The sequence below is a fragment of the Trichechus manatus genome, unplaced genomic scaffold, assembly GCF_000243295.1.
Source record: "Trichechus manatus latirostris isolate Lorelei unplaced genomic scaffold, TriManLat1.0 scaffold00086, whole genome shotgun sequence".
Lineage (NCBI taxonomy): Eukaryota > Metazoa > Chordata > Mammalia > Sirenia > Trichechidae > Trichechus > Trichechus manatus.
In genome coordinates this window covers 8,726,886-8,740,826 of record NW_004444022.1, presented here as the reverse complement: position 1 = coordinate 8,740,826, position 13,941 = coordinate 8,726,886, and the positions used below count along the sequence as shown (strand labels likewise).

Here is a 13,941-nt window from a genome sequence, read left to right as displayed (position 1 = left end):
TGAGATGCTTCACAGATTCATCATTGTTCTTTATCATTGTGTAGTATTCCATTGTGTGTATACACAATAGTTTGTTTATCCATTCATCTGTTGATGGGCATCTATGTTGTTTCCATCTTTTTGCTATTGTGAACAATGCTGCAATGAATATGGGTGTGCATATGTCTATTCGTGCGAGGGCTCTTATTTCTCTAGGATATATTCCTAGGAGTGAGATTGCTGGATCCTACAATGTTTCTATTTCTAGCTTTCTAAAGAAGCGCCGTATTGTTTTCCAAAATGGTTGTACCATTTTGCATTCCCACCAGCACTGCATAAGAGTTCCAATCTCCCCGCAGCCTCTCCAACATTTGTTATTTTCTGTTTTTTTGATTTGTGCCAGTAATGCCGGGATGAGATGGTATCTCATTGTGGTTTTGATTCGCAGTTCTCTAATAGCTAGTGATCGCGAACGTTTCCTCTGTGTCTGTTAGCTGTTTGAATGTCTTCTTTGGTGAAGTGTCTGTTCATTTCCATTGCCCATTTTTTAATTGGATTATTTGTCTTTTTGTTGTAGAGGTGTTGGATTTTCCTGTAGATTTTAGAGATAGACTTTTGTTGGATTTGTCATAGCCAAAATTTTTTTCCCAGTGTGTAGGTTCTCTTTTTACTCTTTTGGTGAAATCTTTTGAGGAGCATAAGTGTTTAATTTTTAGAAGATCCCAGTTATCTAGCCTATCTTCTAGAGTTTGTGTGTTGTTAGTTATGAATTGTATCCTGTTAATGCCATGTATTAGGGCTCTAGCGTTGATCTATTCTTTCTTCTATGACCTTTATAGTTTTTGGTTTTGTATTTAGGTCTTTGATCCATTTTGAATTAGTTTTTGTGTATGGTATGAGATATGGGTCCTGTTTCATTCTTCTGCAGATGGACATTGCTTGGTCATTTTTTTTATAGTCTCTTGCTCTTTATCCACAATATCAATCCTTTCCATTGTGTCAGATTATATATCTGATAATTCTAATTATCTGAAGTCATCACAGATTTGTTTCTGTTGAGTCTCATTCATTGAGTCTTATTTTCCAATATGTTTTGTCAATTTTTTATATATTTCTTAGAATTTTGTTGATGGGAATTTCTTTAGGACTTATTGAAGGTTAGTTTCTCCAGAGAAGTTTTTCATTTACTTCTGCATGGGGTACAGCCAGTCTGGGACCACATTAAATGTTCAGCTTGAGGTTTTCCTTGCCACCTAGGTAGTGTGAATTTAAACTGCAAGTCGGCCTAAGGACTGAAATGTAATTGGGATTCTCATAGATCATTTTTTCCAAGGTTTGAGACAGATGATTTCCTTAAGTCTCCAGGGTAGATGTGTGTATGTATGTGTGATTACAGTGGGGGTGCGGGGGGCGCTAGAGCAGAGATTTCTTTCTAGTTCACTCTGATACTGAGAGTGGGGCCTTTTGGGGAATCTTTTGGGCAGGACCTGGACCTAGAACCCTGTAAGAAAACGAAGCATAAATAAATCAGGTTGGAAAAATTCCCTCAAGGTAAAATGCTTTAGTATTCTGTTTACCTCTTGGTTCCTACTTTCATTGAGTTTTTGGTCTTTAAGTATTCCTCATTATCTTGATAGCTCATTAATGCAATTACAAACTTTTTTTTTAATTCGGCAATTTTAGTTGATTTCAAGAGGAGGGTAGAGTGTCTAGTGTCCACCGTCTGTCTACTTAAAAAAGAAATTTTCCTTGTGCCTTTAAAAGGAAGGTGAATTAATATTTTCAAACTTAAGTTAGAAGATATTCTTTAAAGTAAGAACTTGATTTCTGTGATGTTGCTTTTGAAAGTGACTGAGCCCTTCCTCTGCCACCATCCTTCCTTTTGTCTTAGGTTTCTTTGTTTTGCTATATGGTTCATTCCTTTTTTGCTGCTGACTTCTCCAAGTGTTTCCTTGCTTTCCCTAGTGGCAGGAAAAGCCAAGGTGGATTCCTCAGCTATCTATCTTCCCAAACACCAGTCTCACCACTGTGCCATCTGTCAATTGCTCTTACCTCTTGACTACAAGAGAGCATCTTTTCTTAGTGCTCTGTTTGTGTTTTAGATAACATTTTGATCATATTAATCTGATTTCTCTGGAAAGAAAAGCATTGCTTACAAAGGACAGGTATTCTCGCCCATAGCCATCCTCCAAAGTTCTGTAACTAAATTAACTAGACTATTGATTATCCCTTTGATCACCCAGGTATTGTATTTTCTCTGTCACAGTATCACTAGAGAGAGCACCTTTTATTTCCAAACAACAGGCTGTCACAGCACAAAACCATCATCTGCAAGGGCAGTGGGCAGCAGATCTAGGAGGGAAAGTGTTGGGGACAGCAAGGTCCCAAAGAAAAAGCTGATGTGCTAACATTTTGTATAAAATTATAAGAAATGGACATCAAAGACTTGACAGCACCGGGCAGTCAGGAAATGGGCTCTGCTGAATTTTCTTCCCCTTTGCTCAAAATTATAATAGGCTCACAGGAAAATGAAGTTACTGTGTTACACTCTTGCTATTACTGTTGTATCATTAGCAGCGTTCTACAGTGTCTCCGCAGGACCTTAAAGGATGTGCGCCTCTCTCTATATGAAAAGGGTATGGCGTGTTACCACACCCTGAGATTGATTTGCTCTGCAGTGACTGGACTAAGATGTGTGTAAATAGCTTATTGATTGACACTTGACTGTGAAATGGCTCTCACAGGAGTAGAAAGAGTCAAAGTAATGAAATTGCTGAGAATTACTAGTTGATGTACTAGGATTACCAATTAATGTATTTCTGATTCATCTTGTCATTCTGTCATAACCTCTCCACATTTGAATGAATTTAGCAGAGTCTCATAATCCTGTTGCTAGTTGTTTCAAAACAAATAAAAAGAAGAGATGACTATCATAGAAGTCATGAGTATGAAATTATGATTTTATTAATATAGATTGATTGATAGGTAGATCGGTTAAATAGTCTTAAATAGCCCTTGGCCAACATTGACAACGTATCATTGAATGGTATTAAAAACAATGATGGTTCTCTGTTTCCTTTTGACAAGTATGTAGATTGTATACTGTGTCATGTGCTGGTATCTAAAATTTTTTAGTAAAACCAAATATAAATATATGGGTGTATGCACACAGGAGCTTGCAAATTATATGTCACTGAGTTCATTTTAAAGAAATTGGCATGTCATCCTCCATGGGCGTGTTTATTTCCATTCCCTACTCCATGGACATGTTTATTTCTATCCCCTAGGGAGAAATGGGTAAATTTTGGTATCTGTCATCTCAGATCAACGAGGATTTATCCTTTATCTGCAAGTTTAGAATTATAAAGTCATTCCCTTTAAATGTAAAATTATATTCACTGCTCAGTGAAGCAGACTTGTAGATACCTAATAAGCTGCTGTTTATATTGTTATATTGTTTTAATAAAGAAAGTGTCATTTTAGGGGGAAATTACCAGAGTGTTAACATTTGATGGAAAAATCATAGTGAATTTCTAAAGGACTTAAACTATTGTTTTAAAAATTATATGCACATATATTTTCCAAGAAGTGTACTACATGGAGATTATAGTGTTGCAGTTCTGCAATATAAAATACTATTCACTTCAAACACTATCCACTAGAAGATTCTTTAAAAGGGGGGCATGTTTCTTTGTGTTTGTTTTAAAATATTTAGTTCAGCTGAAATTCACCTCGGCTCTTCAGATAAGGTAAAACATAAGCTTTTTCAGTGTATTTGTTTTTGTGCTTTTGCCTTACATATCCAGAGAATGTTTGAATTTATCAAGTAATAAACAAGTTAGATGCCTATCCAAGGATTTTTCATGAGGTCCATAAAAGTACAACAAATATTGAAGATATTGCAATCTATTTTGAAAAAAAAAATCTTTGAAATGGGAAGGTCTGTTATAAAGGAAAACAAGGCAATTTCCTGAGGAAATATGTGGCATATATTCAGGTTTTAATCTGTTATGTGTACATATATTTTAGAATATTTGGAAACTAATATGAGCTCAGTTTTTAGAAAATGAGCTATTGCCCATTTCATAGATGTATCTCTGTAAGCATTTGCCACTTGTCTTGGCCTTTTTTAGATCTGTTCATTGTTGATTAGAAATTTACTCCCCTGTGTTGAAGTAGTGATGATAGTAGGGATGAGGATGGGTGTCAGTGGCAGAGGGAAGGAAAGAACATATGGCCTCAAACTGAAAGGCATTTTGCAATAATCTTAATCACAAAAAGCGTGTCTCATAAATTGTTTCGGTTACTTTGTCCTTTTATTTGCCTTCAATATTTGTGGTCAGAATTGAGCAAAACTGAAATTCTTACTTTAGACCCAGAGTTCTATGTCTATTTTTTTAATTTTTATTTTGAGATTATTATAGATTCACATGCAGTTTTAATAAATAATACAGGGAGATCTCATACATGTTTTACCCAATTTTCCCCAATGGTAACATCTAACATAACTGTAGTACCATGTCACAACCAAGATATTGCCATTGATATAATCCATCAAGTATAGTCAGATTTCACCAGTTTTGTTGTTGTTGTTGTTAGGTGCTGTTGAGTCGGTTCCAACTCATAGCGACCCCATGTACAACAGAACAAAACACTATCCAGTCCTTCCCCATCCTCAAATCGTTGTTATACTTGAGCCCATTGTTGCAGCCACTGTGTCAATTCATCTCATTAAGGGTCTTCCTCTTTTTTGCTGATCCTCTACTTTACCAAGCATGGTGTCCTTCTCCAGGGACTGATCCCTCCGGATAACATGTCCAAAATATGTGAGACGTAGTCTCGCCATTCTTGCTTCTCAGGAGCATTCTGGTTGTACTTCTTCCAAGACAGATTTGTTCACCAGTTTTATATGCATTCATTTGTGTGTGTGTATGTGTGTTTAGTTCTATGGCATTGTATCACATGGCCACCACCACAATCAAAATACAGAACAGTTTCATCACTAGGATCCCTTGCCTACCCTTTCATAGCCACAAGCACCCCATTTCTTCCACTCCTACCCATCCCTAACCCCTGGCAACCACCAGTCTGTTCTCCATCTCTATAATTATGTCATTTCAAGAGTGTGATATAAATGGAATCATGTGGTATGTAACCTCTGGAGTTTGGATTTTTCAGTCAGTAAAATTCGTTTGAATATCCTTTGATCTCTAGAAAATACAGTTTTTGAATCTGGTCTTTTAATTTGGGTAGAGGGCAGTGTACGATATGCTTATTTCATAGTTAAGATTTAAATATATTTTTGATACTAGAGAAAACAAAGCTGTCATTACTGTTGGTGGTAGCTTGTCATTAAGTTGCTGGTAGTTTGAGGATTTGACAGTGCCAAAAAAGGACACGAGGAAGTTAAATATGTTTGAGTAGTTTTTAATATGGTAATTTTCATAACCTTGATTTTCTTAAAAATAAGCAAATAAAGCATAAACTTTATATCTGTCATGGGATACTGATTTTTCCATGTCATAAATGGCATCAACATATTGCAAGGAAACTCCATCAATGTCAACATCACATTGGAGCAATTGTGGAGGATATTACAATCCAAGGAAAGGTTTTACATATCACATTACAAAATTTAAAATGGTTTTTATTAGACTGTCATTTCATCTCTAGAAAGAGGTTGTACAAATTAAAATCTAATGCCCAATTTTTTTTTTTTTTTTGCCAGAGAAACCGATGACAGCAAGAGAGTGCTTTTCTGTTAGCGCTTTTAAAGCCTCTGTTTGCTCCTTGCCATCATGATTTGCTTATGATCGTCTTCAGACTGGATATTAAAAAGGCTTGTTTATTTCTAAAGCCTCATATAGCCCTTTCAGATAGTGTATCATGCGTTCCTACCAACCCTGTCCCTCACTGTTTCCTGGTCTGTTCTTTGTAGAATGTGAGCCAATAGAAGCAATAGCCAAGTTTGACTATGTTGGGCGGTCTGCCAGAGAACTGTCTTTCAAGAAGGGTGCCTCCCTGCTGCTGTATCACCGCGCATCTGAGGACTGGTGGGAAGGCAGACACAATGGGATTGACGGGCTTGTGCCTCACCAGTACATAGTGGTGCAGGATATGTGAGTAGTTCTGGTTTCGATTGCCTGAGTTTTTCCAATAGAGGACTCCAGCCATTGTTCTTAAGCTGAGCTTGGTCTTGTGAGAAAAGTGTAGAAAGGATTGCAGAGAGAAACTTCTGAGCCAAGCACAGTTCTTCACCTTGCTAGTGGGTCTTTACCTAACAGTACTTCAGGCCCAGAAGGTTTTCATTTCCCAAACTCTTGCCAGTAGGTTTAGAACAAAGACTAGTGGGAGACACCTTTTGAACCTTTCAGGTTCTTAGAAAAATAACTTACGCAGAGAATGGCTTTAAGAGCTGAAATGACACCGCTAATTCTAAAAACAATGGTGCATTTCTCTTCGTGTCTGTCTACTGTTTCAACTCCAGATTCCCAGGAGGGAGGTTACTGACCTAAAGTCTAAAAAGAATCATATCTAGGATTTTTGTTTTGTTTTGTTTTGCCAATGAAAAATCCCTAATTCCAAAAATATTTAAATACATGGGAAGATGGTCATAACATTTTAAGTGAAAATAAAGATTACAAAATATTGTGGGCAGTATAATCCCAGTTTTGCAGATCAAATATTTCACAATGTACCAACAATTTAAGAGTAGCCTCTCAAAAGAGAAATACAATCATATAAAATGTATACAGTGATGGAATAATACAGCCTAATTTCAGAATGCAGGAAATGTTATGTGTGTGTGGATATAGACATGCAGTCATGTACAACTAAAGTACATAAACAGTTACAGTACAAATACTATACATACATATGCGCACACTCATAGATATGTATCCCAGGCTTGGAGAAAAGCCTAGAAGGATATTTTCTAAAATGATAATAGTATTTATCTCTAGATATTATGTTAACAGTATGGGTGATTGTTTTTCATTCTTTTTGTACCTTTGAATTTTCCAAATTACCTGCATTGGTATTGTTTTCATAATGAAAAAGAAAACACTTATGTTAATACAAAAGACATATACATTAATAAAACCAAAAAACTAGACGCCATCAAGTCTATTCTGACTCATGGCAAACCCATGTGTGTCAGAGTAGAACTACACTCCATGGAGTTTTCAATGGCTGACTTTTTGGAAGTAGATCACCAGGCCTTTCTTCCAAAGTGCCTCTGGGTAGACTTGAACCACCAACCTGGTTAGCAGCCTAACACATAAACCATTTGTAGCACCCAGGGACTCCTAAATACCATCACTTTTTTTTTTTTTTTACTCCATTCTAGCAAAAGACCCTCACTCTTGATTCGCATTGTTTCAGGGATGATACGTTTTCAGACACTCTGAGCCAAAAAGCAGACAGTGAAGCTAGCAGTGGGCCAGTCACTGAAGACAAGTCTTCATCCAAGGACATGAACTCCCCAACAGACCGTCATCCTGATGGCTATTTAGCCAGGTAGGTAGAGTCTGGTAATCAGGCTCCTCAACGTCTAATTCTCCAGGGGCTATGAGGAGCCACTTTACCCTCAGCCTCCCAGTATTACCCAGTGTGATAAGCTTCCCTATTTTCTCTCTCTGGGTCTAGACAAAGAAAAAGAGGAGAGACACCCCCTCCGGTAAGGCGTCCTGGCAGGACCAGCGATGGCCATTGCCCCCTCCACCCTCCACATGCTCTTTCCAACTCCTCAGTTGACCTGGGGTCCCCAAGCCTGGGCAGTCACCCCCGGGGCCTGCTGCAGAATCGTGGCCTCAACAATGACAGCCCTGAGAGGAGGCGCCGGCCCGGCCATGGCAGCCTGACCAACATCAGTCGGCATGACTCCCTCAAGAAGATGGACAGCCCTCCTATTAGAAGGTCTACATCATCAGGGCAATACACAGGCTTCAATGACCACAAGCCACTGGACCCAGAGACAATTGCTCAGGTACGATGCTTTAATGGAATATTGTGTGCTGAGTACACAATATGATGGTATGATGAAGGAGGTGTGAAGATTTACCTTCTTCAAATCTTGTAGCTATGTTTCTTGTATAGGACCAGCTAAAGAAAAAGGAAAGGAAATTAGCCCATTCTTCAAGGTCTAGCTGTGAGTCTCCTTTGAAGAACCATTTGTTACCTAGAAGAGCCAAGATTATTAGGTTCATATTGATTTAAACAGAGACATGCCAGAAATGTAGGATCCAGGACATTCAAACCCATCATTGCTGAATAGCCAGGAAGATTTTAAAAAGGAAGAATGATGAGGAAGGACTAGCTGTACCAGATACTATTGTATTCTGCAGCTAGTAGAGAAGACAGATGATGAAACAGAATGGAGAGCCCAGAAAAAGAAAAATTTTAGTGTATGATAAAGATGACACTTTCAATTTAGAAAATGATCGATTAGTCAATAAATAGTGTGATAAATAATGGTTAGCCCTTTGAAGAGAAGAAAGTCTGAATGCTACTTCACTCCTGAACCCATACATGCCATCACTTCCCAACACTGACTGGGGATAGGAGCTTTGTAGTTTTTTCTAATAATAGAATTGACAAAGTAAAATTAAACATTACTGAATTTGACCATTGTTCTACCGTTTTGCTCTCTGATTCTTTTTGCAGCATAGGCCATCAGAAAACATGTTTATAGCCAGTGACAAAGGACTTGAATAGAATCTAAAGCAACTGTCAGTAAAGTTTAAAAACTAACTAAATAGATCAAAAAAGAGAGTGACAAAGAAACGAGTGAAACACGCATGGGAAATATTAAAGATGGATTCTTTTTAATGAAAAGCACCCAAGAACACTTGCTCTGATATGATAAATTTCCAAGCAATTTTCAGTATCCTAACTAAAAAGAATCTTAGATAGCAAATTAGATTGTGTGAGGAGTTTAATGTGTGTGTGTGTGTGTGTTTTAATTAAACCAATTTTAAATGCACAACAATTTCTCAGCAAAAATCAAACAGACTTTTGACTTTTTGTTTCCATTTAAAGTGCTACACAGTAGTCTCGGGGGACATCTAGGTCAATTGGCATAACATAGTCCATAAAGACACTGTTCTATATCTTACTTTGGTGAGTAACATCTGGGGTCTTAAAAGCTTGTGAGCAGCCATCTAAGATACAATTCTTGGTCTCTTGCCATCTGGAGCAAAGAAGAGTGAAGAAAACAAAAGACTCAAGAAAACAGTCTAAGAAACTAATGGACCACTTGAACCACAGCCTCCACCAGCCTGAGACCAGAACTAGATGGTACCCAGCTATCACTACCGACCACGCTGATTGAGATCACAATAGAAAGTCCTGAACAGAGGGGGAGAAAAATGTACAACAAAATTCAGATTCATAAAAAAGACCAGACTTACTGGTCTGAAAGATACTGGTGGAACCCCCAAGACTGTGGCCCTTAGACATCCTTCAAACCTGGAACACAACCCACTTCTCGAGATCACCTTTCAGCCAAACAATAGACAAGCCTATAAAGTGATCAGTAACAGTCGTGAGGAATGTGCTCCTCAAAACAATCAACCACAAGAGACCAAAAGGGCAGAATTTGCCCAAAAAACAAAGTTCAGAAGGCAGGAAGAGGCAGGAAAGATGGGTGAGTGGAAACAGGGAACCCAGGGAGGAAGGAGGTAGAGTGCTGTCACATTGAGGGGATTGCAACTAATGTCACAAAACAAAATGTATATAAATTGTTGAATGGGAAACTAATTTGCTCTGTAAACTTTCACTCAAACCACAAAAAAACTTCAAAAAATAAATAATGTGTTACACAAGGCATTTTGAGGCATACCATACTTAGAACCAGTGATATTTGTCTATAGCTGAATTTAATGCTTTGAGAAACCCATAACATCACTGCTTATTATAAGCAGGTGAACATGATTTGGGTTAGAGAAGTGGGGAATAAGGATCTTGGAGGTGAGAAGGCATAATAAGGTCTATTTAACCCTTTTGCTTCTAGAACCAGTAACACCTTCTCTTGTAAATCATTAAAAAAAAAAAAAAAAAAAAAAATCACCAAATAAACTAGGCTCTGCACATTTTCTTTCTGGGGCAGATGTTTGTTATTAAAAAAAAAAAAAATCCATATATTTAGCAACAATTGGAAATCACATATGAAAGTAATCATAGTGGTGTCTTGAAAAGTGATGTCATCCTCACAAAATGGCTTCCAGCTTTGCCCTTTATTTATTTTTCCATCTCTAGCCTTCACATTTTCCCATGGGGACAAATATGCATGCCATCATGATGTTCATACAAAAAACATGCAAATTCTTTCATTAAACAAATCAATGGAATCTCTGATGGTGCTTTTTAAAACACTACAGTATCCGTATGTGATCACTATATCTTGGTTTCTTCATTATTGGAGGCTATAATTTAACATTAGTATCTCAGTTTATTCATTTAACAAACTTTATTGAGCACTTCCTGTATGTCAGGTCTCATCCTAGGTGTAATGGATACAAAGTTAAATCAGTAGTCCCTGCCTCAAGGTGCTTACAATTCAAAGGGAAAAATGGATAGAAGAAATCCATTACTGGTGTGCAGCTTTGTAAGGGTTATGTTCCAGGTAAGTGGAAGGAGCCATAGAAATGTAAGAAAGAGACATTTCAATCAGACCAGGGCAGTGGTTCTCCATCCTGTCTCACCTAACATCCCACCTTTTATAAAACAACCATTTTGTAATTCCCCTTTTACTATACTGAAATAAATTCATAGATGATATACATATTTTAGAAGAATATATAAAGCTCTAAATGTAATATAAAGGAGAAATAAAAGAAAATATTAAAACAAACATTTCAGTTAATGCTTGGGCTTGACTACACTAGAAGACATGAAATAAATGATTTCACCTATATGTAGAATTATCATAAATGCAACACTTAAAAATGCATATTAATACAAGAGCATTACATTAATTGGTTTTAACTCAAATTCCATGAAAGGTGTTCCCAATAGTGATGTGACTTTCCCAAAATGGTAGAAAACTCCCGTTCGTATGGTTCCAATCAAAACAAAGTATAATTCTCATTCCATTTATATAGTAGTTGCATTCCTGGAAAATTCAACACCATGCAAAGAATGCTTTGCATGTGTATGTGAGGAAAGAGGTTCCAGGCTGAGGTATATAAACAGGGTTTTCACCTACAGAAATATCTGGAGGAAAGTTGAGCAAGATGCAGGACAATTCTTCATTGCTTGTGAACTACCCAGGGCACTTGCAAGATATCTAGTACCTCTGGCCCCTGTCTACCAAATGCCAATAATGCTTCCCATTCATTGTGACATTAAAAAAATACACACATCACAAATTATGAAAATGCCCTCTATAGGGCAGTATCATTTTAATTGAGATCCACTAAACAAGGCACTAGGGGGAAAGCTTAAGCTGCCTTTTAAAGAACTGCTAGGAGTTAGCCAAGTGCATACTAAGTGCTCAAAAATTATTTGCTGAATGAATGAATATTGAAGCCTGATTTTTCCATTCCTATTCACATTTCTTAAGAAACTGCTGTAGTATCTAAATTTTAGCTATTTTTTACTATAAGCTGAAACATGAATAAGTCAGCATGCAAGTTAGAAACCACTAAAAGGCTACCTACTGCCTTAGAGTGACAGATGTTTGACATAGCTCCATGAGCCATCACATCTTGGTCTCCTGAACATTCAGAGTCAAAATAATTGTGTAAGATGGCATTGTGTTCATACACTCTGTGGGTGATGAAGTTAAAATATTCATACTCTTCACTGGCCTGTTTGCCTTGAAATAGAATATATAGGTCTCTACGTTGGTATTAATTATCAGTCTGTTCTGTCTTCTGATTATTTTTCAACAGGATATTGAAGATACGATGAACACAGCCTTGAATGAACTCCGAGAACTGGAGAGACAGAGTACAGCAAAGCACGCCCCTGATGTGGTGCTGGATACCTTGGAGCAAGTGAAAAACTCTCCCACACCTGCCACTTCCACGGAATCTCTCAGCCCTTTGCACAACGTTGCCCTCAGGAGCTCTGAGCCTCAAATTCGACGCAGCACTAGCTCCTCCAGTGACACAATGAGTACTTTCAAGCCAATGGTGGCACCCAGAATGGGTGTTCAGCTGAAGCCCCCAGCCCTCAGGCCAAAACCCGCTGTTCTTCCAAAAACAAACCCCACCATGGGACCTGCCCCACCTTCCCAGGGTCCAACAGACAAGTCTTGCACAATGTAAAAACCAGCTGAGCAAGGTCATCAGAGGAGGCAATTAAAAAAAACGGATGAGTGACAAAAGTCAACAATCCATAGCTTTCATTAGTTTTGTGCTTATAACTGGAGATCTTTTGGCTTTTCTATGTTCTCGAATGTAATGTCTGAGACTAGCTAAATTAACACGGGCATTTGTATTTTGTAATTTTTTTTTAATAACTGGACATATGTCGTTTTAAAGACAATAGAAACACTTAGACTTACTTGAAAATCCAATGCTGCACCACTTGTAATGAAGGCAACACCACTCTCTGCATCGTACTGTGCTTCAGATTTAGTGTGGCCCGGGTGAGTCAGAAATGCTGTGACCTGAAGACACAAGAGTCCAAGCTTCAGGCCTTGCTGAGTGTAACCAGTGTGGGTTTGTGGCACGTGGGCGGAATGGCTGAAAGCTGAAAATCGCATTGTTTACTAGCTGGTAGTGAGCAATTCTGATCCCACAGCCAGGGGGTGGGGAGAGGGCATGTAGGCCCAGCTCATGCTAAAGACTTGCAATTGTCACAGTGGGTCCTTCTTGGGTGGGTGGTACCCTCTTTCATAAAAATAATTTGCCTGGGCCCAGGTTAAAGGCTCAGTGGAAGAGGGTAGAACCTCTGCAATTACTGCTTGAACTGAACTGAACCTGGGAAAGGAGAAAAGCGAAGTCCTTCAGAGCTGTCAATGTCACTCCTTCCACGAGCCTGGTCAGGCCCCGGAAGATTTCCACATCTGTCCTAGCATTCATGAAGGACTATAACACACAGTCTAATTGAAAAGACTTCCTGGTTACACTACTCATCCAACTCCTGTGGAAATATGTTGTGTAATAACTGCCTAGAAAATATTTCTATCACTCCCTAAATCCCTGTGTTCTTTGTGGAAATGGAGAACAAGTAGTATTGAAGTCCTTTGTTCCCTCGGTTTGCTCTTATCCTAAATAAATTACCCTGGTTCCTTTAAACTTCCTGTAGAGGCCTGATAATTCTCAACTGAACTCACAGCTCTCCTTTCCATTTGTCTTCTTTGGGCCAGTGCAGAACTGGCTGTGGTACTAGAGGAAGAGCCGTGCCGGGCCAAGGTGGGAGGATTACCTCATGGTTCCAGGATAACTTCCCCCTGATTTTGCGCCCTGAAACCATGCTTTTTTTTTTTTTTTTTTTTGGCTTGTGGTCTGTACATAACTCACATGGGCAGCTGAGCTCCATCAGGGACCCTTTTTCTCTGACATCCTAGCACATCCACAATTTTTCTCTAACCTGCATTTATGCCATTTTCCCGGCCATCTTACAAAGACTGCTTTTTACTAAGGTACAAATCACTTTTCTCCTATCAGCAGCAGCTTATATCATCTGTAAACTCATGAGCATTTTGTCTACTCTCTCATTGAATTTCTAGATGAACAGACGTTTTGAAAAAAAACGGATGGCCCAGAACAAACCCTTCTGGACCACCATGGATTTCCGTCTAGGTTCACACTTACCTTTTGATGACTCGTATTTGGTTTCAAACTGGCAATCAATTGCATATGCACCTAAGAGTTATCCAGTCTGAACTTTGAATTATCAGCCCATTGGTGAATGCATCAATGCAGGAAAAAATCAGGATCTGTACTAAAATCAAGATCATTACTTTTATCTCCACCTCAGTTTGCCAGTCTAATTATCCAGTTGTAGAAA

General features: G+C 38.3%; 1 protein-coding gene across 2 annotated transcripts in view; it reads left to right on the top strand.

Annotated features, from left to right (window-relative positions):
* SRGAP1 (SLIT-ROBO Rho GTPase activating protein 1) overlaps positions 1 to 13,298 on the top strand; it is a 331,342-nt gene extending 318,044 nt beyond the window's left edge. Inside the window, exons 19-22 of one of the 2 annotated variants that reach the window (XM_004381554.3) lie at positions 5,918 to 6,098; positions 7,363 to 7,497; positions 7,627 to 7,966; positions 11,874 to 13,298. In XM_004381554.3, coding sequence (XP_004381611.1) covers positions 5,918 to 6,098; positions 7,363 to 7,497; positions 7,627 to 7,966; positions 11,874 to 12,251 — 1,034 coding nt within the window. In that variant the 3' untranslated portion in view covers positions 12,252 to 13,298. The remainder of the gene's footprint in view (positions 1 to 5,917; positions 6,099 to 7,362; positions 7,498 to 7,626; positions 7,967 to 11,873) is intronic. The other variant, XM_023736114.1, reaches the window with a different exon arrangement.
* Positions 13,299 to 13,941: the final 643 nt, after the last annotated feature.